This window comes from Gymnogyps californianus, chromosome 9, assembly GCF_018139145.2.
Source record: "Gymnogyps californianus isolate 813 chromosome 9, ASM1813914v2, whole genome shotgun sequence".
NCBI classification, from domain to species: Eukaryota; Metazoa; Chordata; class Aves; order Accipitriformes; family Cathartidae; genus Gymnogyps; species Gymnogyps californianus.
In genome coordinates, this window is record NC_059479.1 from 22,849,368 (window position 1) to 22,867,857 (window position 18,490).

An 18,490-nucleotide genomic window follows, 5' to 3' on the forward strand; every position below is an offset into this window, starting at 1 on the left:
ATGCAGTTGGGTACTGTATGAACAGATATTAAGAAAAATCACAGGGCACTTGACCTACCCTACAGGGAATTTTGTTGTTAAAATGGCAGTGCAGCTTGGTTTTGTTTTTTCTGACCTTGTACTGTCACTTTTGGATATATCTGTCTTCACCTTGTAGGAAGAAAGCTGTCTTTTTCAGTCCTGTACCACCTTTCCCAGATCTGTCATTCAACCCTGATGCAGCCAAGCTTTGGGAAAAAAAAGGGGTTTCTCTTGTCTGTCTCTCCCCGTCTTATTTTTTGTGGCCAAACAGAGTTCAAAAGCAAATGCGTAATGATGAACTGCTTAATTTTTAGCAGAGCAGGCAGTTTTCTAGGATTTTTGTCTCTGCTCTCTTTGCCTGCTTTTCAAAAGAGAAAAACAACAGTTAATATACCTGCAGGCTTGGCTGAGAGACAGCATGGAAACCACATGCTGCCACTTTCTGGCTTCCCCCCACCACTCTGGTTTTTAAGGGCTGTCAGAGAGAGATTGCTGTTGCAAAGACGTGAGTTGAATGCTTCAGATTTTTCTGGCAAACTCCAGCAGGCCCCCACCTTCCTCTCCCTAAAATTGCTTTGGCTACTTCCAACAAAATGAAAATAGCTCATCTGACTTTTTCATTAAGGGCTCTCCTGGGAGCGCAGAGAGGCTGAGTGGAGGCTGGACTGCAGAGCTGCAAGTGTGCAGTGTTTGCATGATGTCAGTGAGAAAATTCTTCATAATTTGCTAATAATTAGCGTGCCGGAAAGGCCCACTGCAGTCTGTTTGTGCTGCTACATTTTTTCTTCTCTTTCATATATCTCCCAGAAAAAGTCAGTTGTTTCTCTCCTGCCTGTGTCTGATAAATGAGACTTGAAGGATAGACTGGAGCACTGTATTTCTTTGCCTTTGCTCTTCTCAGCTGAGTGTCCTACCCACCCAAAGCACTGGCCACAGCCATTGCTGCCAGTATCCAGGAGGAAAGCAAAGCAATGGGCTTGGGGAGGAACACATTGGAACAGCGGTTGGATGGAGACAGGCTGTGTTCTATTTTGGGGTTTCTAATTTGCTCGGCTGGTCCAGGAGGTGGAAAATTAGATTTTCTATTTTGACTTTCCCTGAATGGGTCATCCTCTGAGGAGCTAGACAGGAGATGGATATGATACACGAAGGAAAACCAGTCCTGGCAGGATACTAAAGCATGCAGGCGAGGTGAAGGTAGATTATTTTACGTAGCCCTGCTTCTCGTATCTGGCTCAGTCCTTTAACCTAAACATCAGTAGGGTTGCACTAATAATCCAAAGAAATCCATGTTTTTCACAGTGCAACAGTGTCCAACTTAGAGATTTCAGTGGCCCTTCCATGCACAAAAGACTGTGGGAGTCTCCCTTCTGTCTTCAACTGGCTTTCATTGAGATCCACCACTCTAAGAGCTCTTTTTCTCTGAACTGGCATAGCCAAAATATATTAACCTCATCCTGAAGGCTCATTTCCCTCTTCAGACTATTTCTGGATCTGATTGAGGTGATGGAGTATTGTTCACATGGATCACCGCATATTTATTAACTTTTATGGAGATCACTGGGGACTCATTTGATGTCAACTTATCCCTTGCAAGCCAAAGTAGGTCAGGCACAGAACTCCCTTTGCCTTTGATTTTAAACCAAATACGAAGAGCTGGCCTGACTACAGAGTAGGACAACACATGCATCATTAAGTCCTCTGAAGCTAATTCTCCCTAGTAACAAATCGAGGTATAGCCAGTCACCTCACTGACATAACAAGGAGCACATGGCAATGCACACGTGAATTCTCCATGCACCCCTTTTATTCCAGTCTTTGCCCAGGAGAGAGGGAATTCATAAGGAGCCTGTGAATTACTACTGCTTATGGTAGAGGCTGTTTCTAGCACTTAATCCTGCATTTCTTATAGATACAACACAAGAGCTTGGGGGATCAAGGACTCTGTGAGGGAATGTAATTTCAGTTGACTAGAGCAGCTGGAACCCAAAGCAATATTTGCTGGAAGAGCCTTGAGGGAGCACAGGAGAGAAACTTTGGGACAAAGAAGAAAGGCAAAGTGGTGAAGGAGGTTATTCATCCCATTTTTGAATTAATTTATGCTTCAATACAATCTTCACTCACAACGTGGTGGTCAGAGCATGCTGACTGCTCCATAAGGGCTCAGCAAGAACCCTGATACATGAAGATGACTTGTACAAGGGTGAGAATGAAATGCAGCCTGCTTGCCCATAAATAGATTTGAGGTTTTTTGTTTATGTTTTGTTCTGAAACTGCTTTGTACTCCAGCCTGGAATAACTCTTTTCTCCCACATTTCTCCTTCTTGGCTGGCTCAGATGTGCAGCCACCAGCTGTTTGCTAGGATTGTTCCTTCTCCTTGCTCCCTCCCCTCCAAATTCTTCAGGACATTATTTTCTTGAAGCTTTTCTCAATAAGAATTTAATCAAACAAAACAAAAACACAGCAACCCGCCGCTTCTTGGACAGTGTTTGATGTGTAAATATGTAAAGAAGGAGTGTTTTGAAAATGCAATCAGCTGCCTCCTGGGGACTTGAGTCCTACAATGAGCCAAGGTGACTCCACAAGGGAGATATGTGCTCCTGCAAGATTAAATTCCAGCTGCAGTGGGAGCACGGGTGACCAGAGGCACAGCTAAGCCACTTCTTAAAGAGACATTTTTTGAATAGCAGCAGGATTCTCCTCCAGGCCAGGCAGCATGCTCCTTCCTGTCAACCAGGTCCTTGCCTCAGGCTGGCATTGCTATCAGTTCCCACCCTGCAGCTCTGGGAGTTATTTGCCCATTTTGCTCCTTCTTGCCTCTGTGGAGCTGAGACGATTGATACCTCTGCACTCTGCAGATACTGATCAGTTTTATGGCCATATCAAACTTTGGGGGGAAATAGCTCCTAATATTTTACTCATTCCCATGGAGTGAAATACCTTGCACATACAGTGTACACTTTATGTCAGAACTACTGTGATTGCTACCAATTAAGTATACGGGAGGTGACTCCAAGGAAAGACTGCAGCAGTGCTGGTCTTCTAGCAGGTCAGGAGATACACTGCTCCAAGCAGATGACTTCATATCTTGTTCTCATCCTGCTTAAAGGGTTCTCTTCTGCTGCCATTGTTATTGAATAAAATACACTGCAAAAATTAATATAGTGCAATTTGATGAATGAGTCCTGCTGCTATTTATACTTTGTTCGTGAACAACAATTCACAACACTATTAACTTTAAACTTCCTCTACACCTAGTTCAAATTCGCAGGTGATGGGTTTGTCACAGCACGCTGACTGCCGGTTATACTGTCTGTGATGCTCAGGAACATTAATGATGTATTATTTTGAAGAGACTCACAGGAGAGGGGGCTGTATGCTTACTTATAATTTATTCAGTGCAGTGTCCCCTTGCAGCAAAAGAAAACATATTCAAATGACTTTTGTCTTCTGATTGAAAAGTCTTATTTAAATAATTTTCCATATTATCTTTAATAGTATAGATCAGAATTCACTCACTTTCACATTTGCAGCTCTGAAATTTAAAAGACTGGCCCTGGCTTTTGGGGAGCAATGCTGTTACTCAAAAAGAAATGTTACTCCTCAGTAATAGGGAGCTGGTACGTGGTTATGTACTCAGCATGAGGTTTATTGGGTGCTGAATCACTGCAGGCTCCATCTTTGAGACATGATGCAAAACTGATGCTCCTACCACTGTGTTCACTTGCAAGCCCAAAAGGATTTTTCCATCAAGTCTGCTAATCCCTGTGTTCAAATTCCAGCTTTAGTAATTGCAGACTGCCTGTGGTTCTAAGCAGAGACATTAATCACCCCTCCCAGCTCAGAGGTGGTTGTGTTTCAGTGGTGGGCAAGGTAATCCCTGCATAAAATGGCTAGAAAGTGTGTTTTGGTCTCCTTCTCCATGTCTAAGTGTCTGCTGAAACTCCAAGCAATTTAATCTATTCAGGTGCAATACCAGGATATCAGTCATGATGACTGGAGATAAAGTGTAAGGTTATTTGTTGAGGAGTTAAGGGAAAAATTCAAATCTGCATTCAGTTTGGAGCTTCAGAATTTTTTTTGAAAGTAAAGCAAATGATGCCCAGATCTCAAAAAGCAGTCCCTTTACTCTAACTGAAAGCACAAGAAAAAAGGCAGTTTGCTGCTGTTGGATAAGCTTCAAGAACAAAATTTGCCTTTTTTGGTCTCTATCCACATGCATCTCAGCAAAATGACCCTCTCCTTGGGCTGAGTGCTTCACATACAGCATGTCAGGTTAGTGCTGCAGAGAAGAGCCTGGCAAAGGCAAGAGAGATTTCCTAGGTGTTTTGTGTCAGTCTTGTCTACAATCAAGGCAAATATCCTCGTTGTTTGGAGCCTTTCGCATAAAAACAGTGGCACTCTTTGGCAGATATTTTCCTTTGCTTGCTCTCATTTCTGGGATGACTTTCTTTTACCAGAAAAGAAACACTTGCTGTTCATTTTTCGTGTGCTTCACCATGCAGCACCTTCTCCAGTCGGTAACATTCCTGCAGCTGCTGGACTTTGCAGACTCTTGAGAAATGGTGGTTTTGCAATTCAATAATTATTCCTGATTGAAGTCTTTGTTGGGCTGATCTCTCAGAAAGGCTAACAATGAGCACCATGCTAGGCATGCACTGTGTGTGAGAGACAGAATACCACATACTTGTACATACAATAAAGATGAAAGGCTTGTACTGTAGTTAAGAGCATGGGATGGTTTAATCCTGAAATAGCATCTTGCTGATACAAACAAGGTCTGTTTGTTTTTTATATGCCTATTTGGGGAATGGCTGCTCTTCAAGTAAACATTCTCTTTTGCGTGCAAACACCAATATTTACCTTGACAAGATAGTTTATTATCATTCTTAATTTTCTCTTCCTTTGAATGTTTCCGTTCTCTTAACAAGACAGCAAAACCATTGTATGGATAAACAATCTCAAGTGAACAAATTACTGGAGTTTAACACATTCCTCCTCATCAGCTGAGCTGCAGTACCTGACCGTAAGCATGTTCTGAGCTCTCTCCACTCCTAAATCACACATTAGTTTATGTAATGTTTAAGGTGGTTTAAATTATGATATCTTATTTAGCATTTTTAATAGACCAAATGTGCCTAAGTGACAAGTTCTCCATTTGTTAGGCATTATTCCTTTCTGAAAGGTGAAATGAGAAAAACACAAATGCTAGAAGTTACATGGTGCAACAGTACATAAGTATACAAAACAGGACAATTGAGAATATTTTTAGGTATAAAGAGGATAAGGAGAAAAGAATTCACCGCAGAAAAGAAAGCAAACCTATCTCAATAACTTTATCTCACTGCCTGAGTGAACCTCGGGAAATACAAAGGGAAGCAGAGCTAACTTTTGCTGAACTCCTACTTGGCCTCATGATTCAATCTCTGTTGCCAAATTCAGTGGATTAAAAGAGGCAGTGGATGTGCAAAGAGACAATGTGGCTCTGTCTTCCATTATCCCAGCAAGGGAGATTAATAAATGTGATTCCAATATCTATTTTCCCTCTATGTCAAGTGAACCTGCTTCAGTGCACACCACCGTTTACTTCAGTTTTCTCCAGATTCCCCTGAAAATGAACCTGTCTCTCAAGTGCTCCCAGCAGATAAATGACAATACATAAAATACAGACTTAGAAAGTATTTCTGTAGCAGAATGATGGAGAGACATAAAAGACAGGGCAGCTTGTCTAGTTCCTTCCATCAGCCCTATTGGGACTTTTCCTGTCCCAACAGATGTTCTCCAGTGCTTTGCCCGAGCTAGTTTTTAATCTCAAGGGATAAAACTTCCATCACTTCTCTTGGGAAACTGTGCCCCTACCTCCAAGACCTCACTACTAGATATCCTCCCAAACTCCTGTTAAAATTTAAGTCCTGTCATGTTTGTTCACTTTCAAGCCATTTCTGCTTCCCTCTGCGGAGACACTGTCCCGACACAAAGGTGCTGCAGGCTATTTCTGAGGTGCAGTACCTCAGTGGAATAAACATGGGGAAATGTCACCCATTCCTGCTGACTGGTAAAGTAGGATCACACAAAAAATGAGAAAGAACCCAGTAGAAGTCATTATAAACATCAAGTCCTTACCTGTCACTACCAGCTGCATGGTGAGGTTCTTATACAGGCCATATTTTGCATTGCTCAAGACGATGGTGTAGTTTCCGGCATGCTTTGGTCTCACGTCTCGTATGCCCAGTCTGTACTTCATTGGATCCGGTTCATAGCAAGTGTGGTTATCCTGGATCAGTTTGCCATCTTTGTACCTGTTTTGAAAGTCCCATCAAGGCTCATCATGTGCATGTATGCACGCTAGCCCTCAGAAAACCTAGCTGTTACCCAAATTAGGGTGCTTCAGAAACAGCAAGGGAAACACTTGTGATCTATAATCATTGCTTGAATTGGACAACTATTACTTTTATCCTTCCACAGTAAAACTGAGTAGCATCTGCAGTGCTATGGGATGGCTTCATCCAACAAACAGGAAAAAGATATTTCAATGGATCTGAATGAACAGTTCATGCTCATGCTCAACTCTCGCATGCTCACCTACGATCAGAAATGTACATCTAGATGCCCCCAAATTATGCTGGATGTGCAATGCTAAGTGCAGGAAATCACGGGTTAGCCAAAATCTGCCATCAGTTTTAAAACAAGATATTAATTAAGCAGAATTGTCTTTCAATATGTATATATGACCCTTTACTGTTTCTGAAAAAGCGAAAGTCTGTGACCTGGAGAATTTACAGTCAATAGGAAGGTCAGTGAGGAATTCACAATCTTGAATCTTCACTAGCTAAGAGTAGGCTAGCGGAGTCAGCATGAGCAGACTCCTCTTCACTGCTAATCCAATATGCAGATTTAGGTTATGAATATGAAATAGGCCAGACTTTGCCACACACAGAGCTTTAGGCTTGGTGGAAGGAGAAGCTGGGGCATGTGTCCTACTGCCTGAGAATGCTGGAAACCTCCTCTACAGTCGTTTAAACAACTGTACTGAGAGACCTCCAACATCAACAGCCGTAGCTTCGAACATGCAGGGAAGGCAGCTCTGGTGGTCCCAGGCAGCTACCAAGCCGCTCCACGCTGAGCCCCGAGAACAAAGCCTTGGCAGAGAAAAGGGAGACGGTCCCCACTTCAACTCACAAAACGTTTCCATCTCCTAAATAACAGCAACAATTAAAAATATCTCCTGGCAGCACTGATTTCACTAGTCTGACTGAATATTAGAGAATTTCATGTTATTTCACTGCTAAAAAAAATATGCAGCAAACCCATCCCTGACCAATACCTTTTGCTGGCTGCCAGGCCCCCCTGAGCGGCACTCAGCTGGCCAAGGAAAAGTGCACTGTGCAGGTGCTAACTCACCCAAGCCACCTTCTCTGCCAGGACAGGCAAACCCATGCCAGCTGTCGTACGGGATTTCATACAGTTAAAGACGTATAAGGTGTTGGATGGGGTTGTTAAAGACCCCCTGCAGAATGAAGCATAGAAAAAGTAGCAAGAGAGAGGACAAGTGATGAAAGGGTAAAGAGAGAAATGAATGTTTCCTGGAGTTGCTGACATGTTGCCCCTCCTATTAAGCTGATCCATTACAGTCCTGGTGGAGCCTTTAGTTTGCTCGGGAGGATTCACTGCATTGTCTGCAAGGATCTGGCATTGCTGGTGGTACAGGATTGCAGAAAATTATTTAAAAGTTATGAAGAGAAACAATTTCTCGTGTTGAGAATGTGTCCTGCAGCTTTCTATTATGCACTGCCTCCTTGCAGACTGACCACCACTAATGGTGGTAAACTGGCAACCCTTCCCCAATAGCTTTCTACTTGAATTTTCCGAACGGTTCTGTGTCCAGGGTAAATGAAACCCCCATTTTTCCTGTAGGGACCTGTTCTGCATGACTAGGAGAGAAAAATAGCATGGGAAAGAGGTACGGCTTGCCCAGCTTCACAGAGCATGTGTCAACACAGAAAGGAGTCACATCTCCTTAGCTGAACTGTGAGACCACAGCTATGAGCATTCCCAGCTCTTATCTTTCATCTGTGTGGTAAGGAACAGTGAAAATCTATTCTAGAGAGGAGCCTAAAAGAAGGTCGCGTATTCCTGATTTTGCTCAAGATGATGGTACTCACCAGGTGACACTTGGACGAGGAAAGGCGTCCACCTTTGCAGCTAGTTTCAGTGACTTGTGTCCTGATGTAATCTCATAGTAAGGCCCTTTCTTATGTGAAACCATAATGAAAGGTTTGTCTGGGAAGAGAAATGAACAGGGAGACAAGTAATGGCAGATCTGCCACAGTACAGTGCTCACATCTTTGAACTGTGTTGTGTCTACCCTGGATTTTTTGCAATACAGATCTGCAGAAGCTGCAGACAACCAAATGGAATGACAAGCTGTTACTGCGGTTCCCCTGCAAAGCTCAGCCACAGCCAGGAAGGTCTATCTCCAAATGAAGGACTTTATATTTAAAGCAGAGAATATGCACCTGCATTGCCCCTGGAGCAGTGTGTGAAAATGCCTGCGGTATCTCTTGTCCATGTGAATGCCAGCAGGCCAGATTTTCCAGGGCATCAGCAACCACACTTGGTGCCAGCTTTTTCAAAACAGTTCAGCTCCCAGTTAATCCATGTCCTCAGACATGTCTCAGTCTTGAACTCTACAGTTTCTTTGAAAACATAGTGCTGGGTGCTGAGTCCCTCATACATTGATTAGAGATTATAGATGATGGTTGTTTTAACTAGTTGGCATTCTTCCTAATGCCATTTCTATATCAACAGATTTAATAATGTGGCATTATCCTTTAAGCTTAACAATCTTGGTTCTTGGGTATTCTGGTTTAGCTGGAGAACTTACCATACACTGTAACTGTGACATTGGCCTCCAGCCTTGTTACGTTGAATGTTTTGCATACATACAGGCCTCCGTCTTGCATGGTGACATTTTCAATTGTTAGGCTACTGCCAACTTTATACACTACGTCACTCTGGTCTATTGTTCTTCTAGGATAAGGGTGCTGGAAGTCAGAAAAAGGGGGGTCAAAAAGCAGCATAAACTGGATTATTTTGTTCATCCTTTCAAAGTCTGCCAGTAAAGAAAAGCAGTGATTCATATCAAAATTACCATATCTCCCCATCACTGAAATGAATAATATAAAAGACAAATCAGCAGGAAGAGCTCTTGTGTGAGGTTTCATTATCAAGTCTAATAAGAGAGAGAAACAGAGTGGAACTGTGGCGCTTCTCTACTGAAATCTGGGCAGGCAGGTAAATAAGGGGATGCATCACACATCAGCCCTTCTCAGGGACCAAATCCCAGGGATCTCAGTGCAAAACTACTGTTGGCATCTGTAGGGTCAGAGTTGTGCTTTGGTTTTTTGTTTTTTGGTTGTGGGGGTTTTTGGTCACAGTCAGTATTTTTCTGTCTTAAGAAACTCCTACTTTCTAAAAGAAATATATTATGACAGAAATATAATATATTATGACAGCCAGGTGCCAATGCAAATTCCTGAAGAATTTTAGAAAGCATTATCGCTTCTGATAGGAATCTTGATCCCAGAGATTTGGCCAAGAAATTTTACATTTATAATGTTAGAAATCTAAGGAGGGTTCATAGAAAAACAACTCTTCCATCATATGGGGTTCAAGAAACAAAATTCAGTAACACCATATTGCTTGCGCTTCTATAAATTCTGTTGTATTTTCTGTAGTTTCTTCACCAAAACAAAATCAGACACTCTAAGTAAACAAAATAAGTAAAAAATAATCAATTTTTAGCAATCACATTTTACACTTTTCCAAGAGGCTTAGATGCTTCTTTGAAATTTATATTTTGCTGAACTAAAAAGAAAAAAAAGCAATCATTTTAATTCCGAGAATCAAATAGAACCATGAGTAATCTCTCAGATAAATGAACTGATTTGGAAAATACCCCTTCTTCCCTCTGTTTTTCCTTAGGAGAACTGAAAGGTTTTAGTACCTCAAAGCAAATGCTCAGTCTCTTCCATGCTTGTACTTCAAATTTGGCATTTTTGTATTGCATTCCACAGAAAGCTCAAGAACCTATACTCAGAATTTAAATTTCATTCTTTGGCGGAGATTTCAGCAGATACAACTGGCTTTTGTTTCACTTTTTCCTACTTAATAAATGCCAAGATGGATGAGCAGATTGACAACTTGCAACCTTCATGGCTGCCTTTGAGACTTGCCACTGTGAGCCAGGATCAACAAACAGGCCAGAAGAAATGAGGCAGCTATTCTTCCCAATAAGAAACATACACTCCTGGCTTTTCTTGCAAGTGTATATTTAGCCTGAGATTTGCAGTTTAGTTTGCAGGTTCAAGATGGTCAGATAAGTTTTAGATTCATCCAAACTAAAAATACAATCAATTGCAGGCTTACAAATGGTTGACTGTATTACAGAATAAGTAGTAGTTAGGGTTTACTCAGCTCTGTGAACAGATCTTTCTTTTGGGTAGGGGGAGACTGCATGAAAGCAGAATACTGAATTTTCATCAACTCACTCTCCCATTGGGACATGTCCATATGAACTCAATGCGCCCGTTGATGAAGGTTTCTGCTTTGCATTCCAAATAGAGAGTTTCTCCAACCAGCAGTTTTTTGGGAGTTGCTTTCAGAGCCAGGTTCTGTGCTCTGTCCTCTGAAATAAAAAAGCAAAGGTATAACCAACCACGCAGCACTCTCTACATCAATGACATTTAAGACAGAATCTGCTCTCCGATTGCCTCTCCAACATCCGCTCCTTTCACAGTTTCCAAAACACCTCACCTTCTTCTGTCATTTCTATGGAAATTGTTGGAAATGCCCACACAATGGAAACATTAGGTCAGTTGTATAAATGCCTGAACATCAGCTGATCAGACGTGGACACAGGAATTTATGAATTACTTTTCTTGCATTTGCCATGCTTGGCTCCAGCCCTCACTCATCAGCTCCACAGCCATTCTCAGAAAAAGTTTTCAAAAGTGTCTCATCCTTTTAAGTGCTGTAACTTTCGCATATCTGCAAGAGGACTAATTTCTGTAAAACATGAAGCGTGTTTCTCCTGCCCTCTGATGACCAGCTACCTTTCCTTTCTGAATGGGATCCCCAAATCTTGGTCTTACATATTTATTGATGCCTTAAAAACATCAACTCTGAAATATGCCTGCATCATGTTTATGGTGCCCCATACCAAACGCACATCTGACCACTGTACAGTAACACATTATAGAGTGAGGCATTGCCTGTGTCATTTTGGGCTAGAGAGGGATGACATAATGGTTTTTTTAGCTTTGCATTCATGATTCTAGTAAAAAATAATTACTCCGACAATGAAGAAAAAGAGAGAGAGATTTATAGGACTTTTATTTGGCTGCCATACAAACTTACAAGCCTGTTGTTTAAAGCTGAGTGCTAATTGTATAGAAGGATGCCATGATCTAATGGGAATGAAGTCACAATAAACTCTCCTCTGTCAAAAATATAATATATGAGGAGAGAAAGAATATACATTGAAAACAAAGGAAAAATAAATTCTAATTGGCTTCATATAAATCCCCAGCACTCAAAAATTTAATGTTTAGTTGCTTCAAATTCAGATTTTAATTCTGAGCTGAAGCTCAATTGTAAATACAAGGGAAACGGTATAGTAAATCGCCAAGACAAACTATATAAAAAAGCAAAGATTTGAATTAGCAGTTTAATGAGATTTTTATACCACAATCTTGTGTGTTTAATGACCAGAAACAAAAAGAAAGCTACTGTTTGGTTTATCCTAAACCAGCAGTTGTTTTAATGTAAATATAGCTCAATCCAAGCAAACAAAGCCTTGGTGGGGTTTGAATAAAATACTCCTATTTTGTACCACCTCAACACTTGGTAATTTTTCAAAACCAGGAGTGGATCAAATCCAAGTTCTATTGAATAGGAAAAAAGGGGAAGCATGAGTTTGCTTTTAGCGTTCCAGCTTGGACTTGCTGCCGATACATACCAATTAGATATATCAAATATAATTGAGGCTAACCAAGAAATAATACCCAAGGGCTTAGCTATGAAATAGAAACATTGTGGTTATTCCTTGGTGCACAGTAGTCACTCACCCAATCTCTGTGCGATGTAATAGGAGGTGAACACACTTCCATTGACATTTGCAGTGCATGTGAGTACTCCAGAGTAAACAAAAGAATGAGAGGGGATGACAAATCCTCTTCTTGGGTCCCACAGCATCCTCTTGAAGTTCATCTCTACAGAATAAGGATACTGAAAGAGAACAGACAGATAGGAGGCTTGTGAGACATTCCCTTTCCCCTCAGACCATAGAGGCAACCAGCCAAGGCTCTTCTGCTTTAGAGGCAGGGTAGATGTTTGACCTTTCAGAGTGGTCGGTGGTCTCATTCCACACATATCTTAAGCAACATCAACATAAGCAAATAGAAGAGCCCTCCCTAAGGTATAACTATCTTTGAAGTCCAAAACTTGGACATCATAACTGGGGCTTTTGATTCAGTGGCCCCAGTCCTCTCAGATCCGAGGCAAGATACCATGCTACCCATTGTAGGTCCCATTTCCCTCATCTCTTTACTGGAAATAATTATGCCTATCTTATATGAATTTTGTAGGGTAATCTTTTTGGAAGTGTTTAAGAACAAAATTTGCTTCTCCTAATGCTACATGTAGCCACCATATGTTTTTCTGAGATCTCATAGTACTTTAAAAATAGGTGTGAAGTTAGACCCCCAAAAATCAGAATTATTCATGTCACTAACTCACCTGATGGCAGTCATCTATAAGCTATGGTCTATGGCTAGTCATCAGATTCTCTCTGTATCACAGAAAGGGATGAGACACTTTCAAAGCAGCCTACTGATTTCCACTAGGCACAGAAGCAGCCTGGATGACTTAAGATGGTAAATCATAGGATGGCAGAAATAAGGGGACTTAGTAACATAGACATTTTTTGTCCTAAATTCATAAATACTTGTTACGTTCTGAGATCCTTGAAAAAACAGAATCTGTAAGTTCTGCTTATGAGGAAGAAGTGAGGATACGAAAGGCAAATGTGGAAAATAAACTAGAGCAAAAATTTATTTAATAAGAATGAACCCTCCATGTACCTGTGGACAGCACCAATGTCAAGCAGGTTGGCTTTTGTTGGTGGGAATAATTAGTTTATTATTATTATTAACACACGAGGAAATCCTCTATTTGCTAGAGAAAATGCAATTTACTTTCCAATCATTTTGAAAATCCTGGATTATAATGTAGAAGAGAAACATATGAAATTAAATGCAGAGAAATAGCTCAGGAGTCTGTAAAAGAGCAGATCACTGAAATTCACCCGTTTCAGCCTATTTGCAGGCAGGTGGATGGAAGCACAGGCTGTAGGTCTGACTTTTCCAGCAGGACACAGGAAGGCTCTTCAGGACTGAGGATGTGCTGCAGGAGTGTTGAGATCACTTTTGGCTGAAAAATTCAGGGTTTGGGGAAACCTCGGTGTGCCTATGGTTGCCACATGATAACTAACTTTATTTGCACAGTGCTTCTCCCTCCTCCTTATCATATACTGGCTTCTCAAAGATGAGGCAAGTCAATGTTTTCCTTTTCAGAGCTACCTTGTTCTAGCTTTTGGAGCTAACCAAGGGAAGAGCTGCACTAGGGACCGCAAGTGGGAATTTCCTCAATGACATAATAGTTTTGCTCTTATTGTTATGCAGCATGCAATTTATTTTGCTGTCTCCAAACAAACAGCAGTCTTGTATGGCAGTGCAGTTTAAATAGCACTCACTTTAAATAATACTCCTGTTCCAAAGAAATTTCAGCTCCAGGCTTTGAGAGCTGATGCTCATACCTCTCATATGAATACACAATTGATCAGGTTGGCATTGTTTTAGGTCGCTTGTTATTACATTTTCAGCACAGACCAAAGACAAAGGAATTATGACTGTGGGGCAGTGACTGGTGATGTTGCTGTGGGGAAGGAGGCACAGCAAGACAGTTGCTTTCTTTTGGAACAACAGTTCTCTTCTGACAGTAGTAGGAAACACAGATTTCGTGTAAATGGTTTCGAAGTAATCAAGCTGTGGCATCTCTGTTCAGAACCATTAGGAAAATTCAGGAAAATTACAGAAAGAGATCTGAGACCTGAGGCTTAATCATGCTTTAACACCCATGAAGGTCAAAGCTGTAAGCGGCAAACGCACACTGAACCAGATCAGCGACTAAACAGATCTGACAAGACTGAAAATTATTTTTTTGCCCAGAATTAAAATCATGTTAAGCAAAATTAAAAGTTTGAATTGTGTGTCTTAGCATGGGTTTATTAATAACAAAGATGATATGTAGAGTTAGCTGGGATCTGTTTAGGATTAGCAAGAGATACCTTTCCCCATACATATTTAAAGGCCAGAGAGTGCAATGATTTTAAAGTATAATGGTAACATAAGGAACCTAATTTATGGTGGAAAAAAGTACATTTTCTACAAGAATAATAAAATGTGATAAAGCTGAACTTCATGGTTTGGCAGCTCTGCTCCCTGATGGCTAGGGGAAGGGGAAAGAAAAAATAACCCTACTCAGGAGGCCCTTTTCAACACTACACACATATTAAACATCTTCATAAAATATTCAAAAATATATATTTAAACAATCAAACAAAAAGCGTCAATGCTGCTTGAAGGAAATCACAGTGGCTTTCCTCCCTTTGAAGTTCGTTGTCTATTGGAGATTAAATTTGGAAGAAGAGGATGTTCTAAATTTGTCTGATCACCTTATTCACCTCTCCTCCCCCGTCCTTACCTCCACCCCTCTCCCGCCCCGCTTCCTCTTCGCGCAGGAAGCCGCCACCTTGGCTCCACACAGCGCTATGAAATTCCCAGACAGGGCAAAACAAGCGGTGACTTTCCGTAGATGGAGCCCGGGGCTGGCGGCTCCCGAAGCCAACACACGCTTCCCAAAGCGCGTCCCCTTGAGTAGCTCACAGCCCGCAGCCTCAGGAGGGTTCTCTTGGGGAGCGGCACTCAACATCCCTGCCCTGCAGTCCAGCTACTCTCCCTTGAAGCGGAAAAATCTTTTGGGGACAATTTTCTTTGCAATTCAAAAGGGAGATTTCAGTGGAGATTTCATTCCAGCAGCAACTTGCAGCAAGGTAAAGGACTTCAGTTTGTGTTTGAAGAAATTACCGGGAGAGAATTTAGCTGGCAAGCAGGGAGAGCAGGCCTGCCTATAAATAAGGGGATAAATGTGGAGGTCTGCTTGGTCGAGGTTCCAAGGCCACATTTCGGCTCATGTGACTGTGCTGAAGTCAGCAGCAGTACTCCAGCAATGAATTTGGTTGAAGTAGGCTAAAATAAGATGGGGATGTTTCATTTTTATAGCCAAGGAGGAGAAGGTGATAACACTTATCCAGGCTAAAGTGATAAGCTATAACTGGAGAGAAGCTTTATTCCCCGCCTTTTAATCCCTACTGACAAAATTTAAAAATAGAGATCTGCTAAAGCAATAAGGCCAGTGCTGTCCCTCTGCACGTCTACTGGAAATTTGCCATTCGTCTCAGCAGGAGCCGGAGCATTGTCTCAGGCCTCCGTGATTTCACGTGCTCTCTCCCAGGAGGAGGAGACATCTAACAACTAAGACATCTAACTGCTAAGAGGAGCAGAGGTCCTCAGACCCCTCTACCAGCACAGCATCAGCCTATCTGCGTGTGCTCCGCTATCACACCATATCCAGCAGAACAACCTCATCTCTCACAGCCCCTCCAGAACAGGCTGTGGAAAAGGGGCAGAGGCAGAGGATGAGCTCTCGTTCCCATTAGGACAGCTCAAGCAGTCAGCCTAGCAGGGGAATGGAAAGGCACATAACCTATTAGGTAAAAGGCAGGATTGGAGCCAGGAGACCTATGTTCTGTTCCTCACTCTGTGATAGGCTTCTCTATAGAGCAATTTGAAAGCCCTTTACATGAGTGACTAGATCTCCATCGATTGAGGAAGCCCTAGACCTTAAATTTCCATTTTTATTATACAAAATGGCCTTGGCCTCCACAGACCATTCTGTAACCTTGACATTCAGCTATAACTGCTGCCGAAGGGATGGATGCTGTAGGCATTTATTCCCAAGGATGAAACTTGGTTTAAATCTATGAAATCAAGCAAAAACGGGCAACTGTTCTGAGGAGGTTCAAGGTATAAAAGAGATAAGCTTTCATGAGCGTAGCTAATAGCCAGGTGTTATACAAAGAATTTTTAAGAAAAATAGTGCCTTGTCATCTATCTTTGCCAATTTATGGAGAAACATCAAGCCATAAGATGAGAAAAATATGTGATAAACTCAGCCTAATCCCCAAAACACCCTTGTACACAGTTCAATAGTAATACACTGCAAGAGCAGGACTCTGCTTCTGGATTTTCAGTGTCTTTGCTATTTTTTTTCTGAAACTTACCTCGCTTCATGCATATTATTTTGTATTTTTACCCATTGTGTTGGCAGCCCAGACCTCTGAATTGATTGAGTTTCTCTGAAACAGTCACTTACCTGGGTAAGCTTAGGTTTGATATCTGGTGAGGTAACTCGGCAAGGGACAACGACCGTTTTCTTAGCATCTAAAATGTAGATTATTTCGGGATGTTCCGGGTGAATCTCCACAAATGGATTTCTGTAGTCTGCAGGGAAAAGAACATTGATTTGCAAAACTACTCTTTTTCTGATCAATGACCAGAAGGGCACTGTAATCTGAGCAGCTAACTGCCCATAGAAGGCTCACTGTAGCGTGTGACAAGACATCCAGTCACATCTTGCTTGTTTGCAAATGTCAGTGTCATCTAGGGATTACAGCCAATGACCAAGAATCGGAATACCCCATTTCTAACCCTATTTTACCAGTTTGCAGTGTAATCTTGTAAAAACTCCTTATCCATTCTCCATCTGTAAAAATGAAGTTAATAAATCAGCTCCACAGGTCTTCATGGCACTGGAGTTAGTTCTTTCCCTAGTTCTCGGAATTTCTTTCATAGGTGATATTATACTGCAGCACTCCCGAATTCCACAGCAGTTAAGTGTTACAATAGGTTTACAGCAATTAAGGTAAATCTATTGAAAGAAAAAAGCTTCTTTCTGTAAATGAGAATCTCTAGAATACTGCAGAAAGCATGCAAAAAGGGAATGTAGACCCATGGTATTCAAAGCTAGACAAGAATAACCTGTTTAATCGAACAGTGAAGTAACTTGGTCACGCTCTTGGGGAACTGTGGGATTTTCTACGGATCTGCCACAGTAAATCAGACTGGCTATACATATACAATAGAAATAAATAAAAATCTGAGGTAGTTTAAGTTAATAAAGCTTCTGGGTCTCATTCACTGATTTTTCATTTTATGAATACAGTGACGGTCATCAGAAAATTAAAATAATGTTTGTGAAATCCTAAAACCTTCAAGATTTTTCTAAAAAGCATTCTTTGACTTGATATTGTTATGGCATAAAGTTTCAAATACCATTCAGCTAATGCAATGCCAACTACACCACACAGTGTAGACAGTCAGCCACTTTGGTTTGGGTTATACTGTTGACAGGAAAGGATGTGCACCCTGTACAATAACCTCAACCTGCTTATCCTTGGCTTGGGACCTGCCTCCACACACTTAATTATATTTTGGAAATGGCTTCACTTAAAGCATGGGAAATAGCTGACATGAAAGGTTTGTGAACAATCTAGGTTGCAAAAATGTGCTCTAAAGTATTCTGACAGTACTTTAAAAAAGGATGTGCTATGAGGAAATTAAAATCAGTTTTCAAAAGAATGCTTAACTACTCCCAAATGGGCTAAATTGGTAATGAATGCAGCCGGCTGGGGCTGACACATCCATTGCTGTGGATCGGTAGGAGACCTTCAACAATGGCCAAACACTTTATGGCTTTGGAAAAGTGTAGGCGACCTGTTCTCCGATGTTGTATAATGAGGAAAAGTGTCCTTCTTGATGAAGAGCATTAATGTACTTCCTGAACTACCCTTGTATCCTCATGTCATGTTTCCTCTCTAATTTCTGATGTAATATTAAGCGATGTTTTATAGAGAAAAAAATCAATCCCTTATTGTTTGGTGGATCTAGCCCCACTGCTCATCCAGAAATTGCCCAGAATGGCACGTCTCTGTGCAAATACATGAAAAAGTCCACACGCTACCAAATCAAGATGACAGTGCTACTTCTAGATCTTGGGGAGCCCTCCCGCTCTCCACAGCCGAGAGGCTGGCGGCGGAGCCGGGCGAGGAGAGCAGAGCCGGTGGTGGCCCGCCGAGGCGGAGGAGCAGCCGCGTCAGGCGGGCTGCGCTGGACAGTTCCCCGCGGGGCAGCGCCCCGGGGCGCAGCTCGGGGGGAGCATCCGACCCCGACCCGCAACTCTGCCGGGGCAAAACCCTGTCGCAGCAGTGCCAGCGCCTTTCCTGTCTTA

General features: G+C 41.8%; 1 protein-coding gene across 1 annotated transcript in view; it reads right to left on the reverse strand.

Moving 5' to 3' along the window:
* The window catches only part of LOC127019484 (vascular endothelial growth factor receptor kdr-like), a 98,757-nt gene that overhangs the window by 68,078 nt on the left and 12,189 nt on the right, over positions 1-18,490 (reverse strand). Inside the window, exons 2-7 of the mRNA XM_050901527.1 lie at positions 16,577-16,704; positions 12,151-12,310; positions 10,573-10,709; positions 8,907-9,066; positions 8,185-8,302; positions 6,146-6,321 (exon numbers count right to left, since the gene is read on the reverse strand). Of these exons, the coding sequence (XP_050757484.1) occupies positions 6,146-6,321; positions 8,185-8,302; positions 8,907-9,066; positions 10,573-10,709; positions 12,151-12,310; positions 16,577-16,704 (879 nt within the window). The remainder of the gene's footprint in view (positions 1-6,145; positions 6,322-8,184; positions 8,303-8,906; positions 9,067-10,572; positions 10,710-12,150; positions 12,311-16,576; positions 16,705-18,490) is intronic.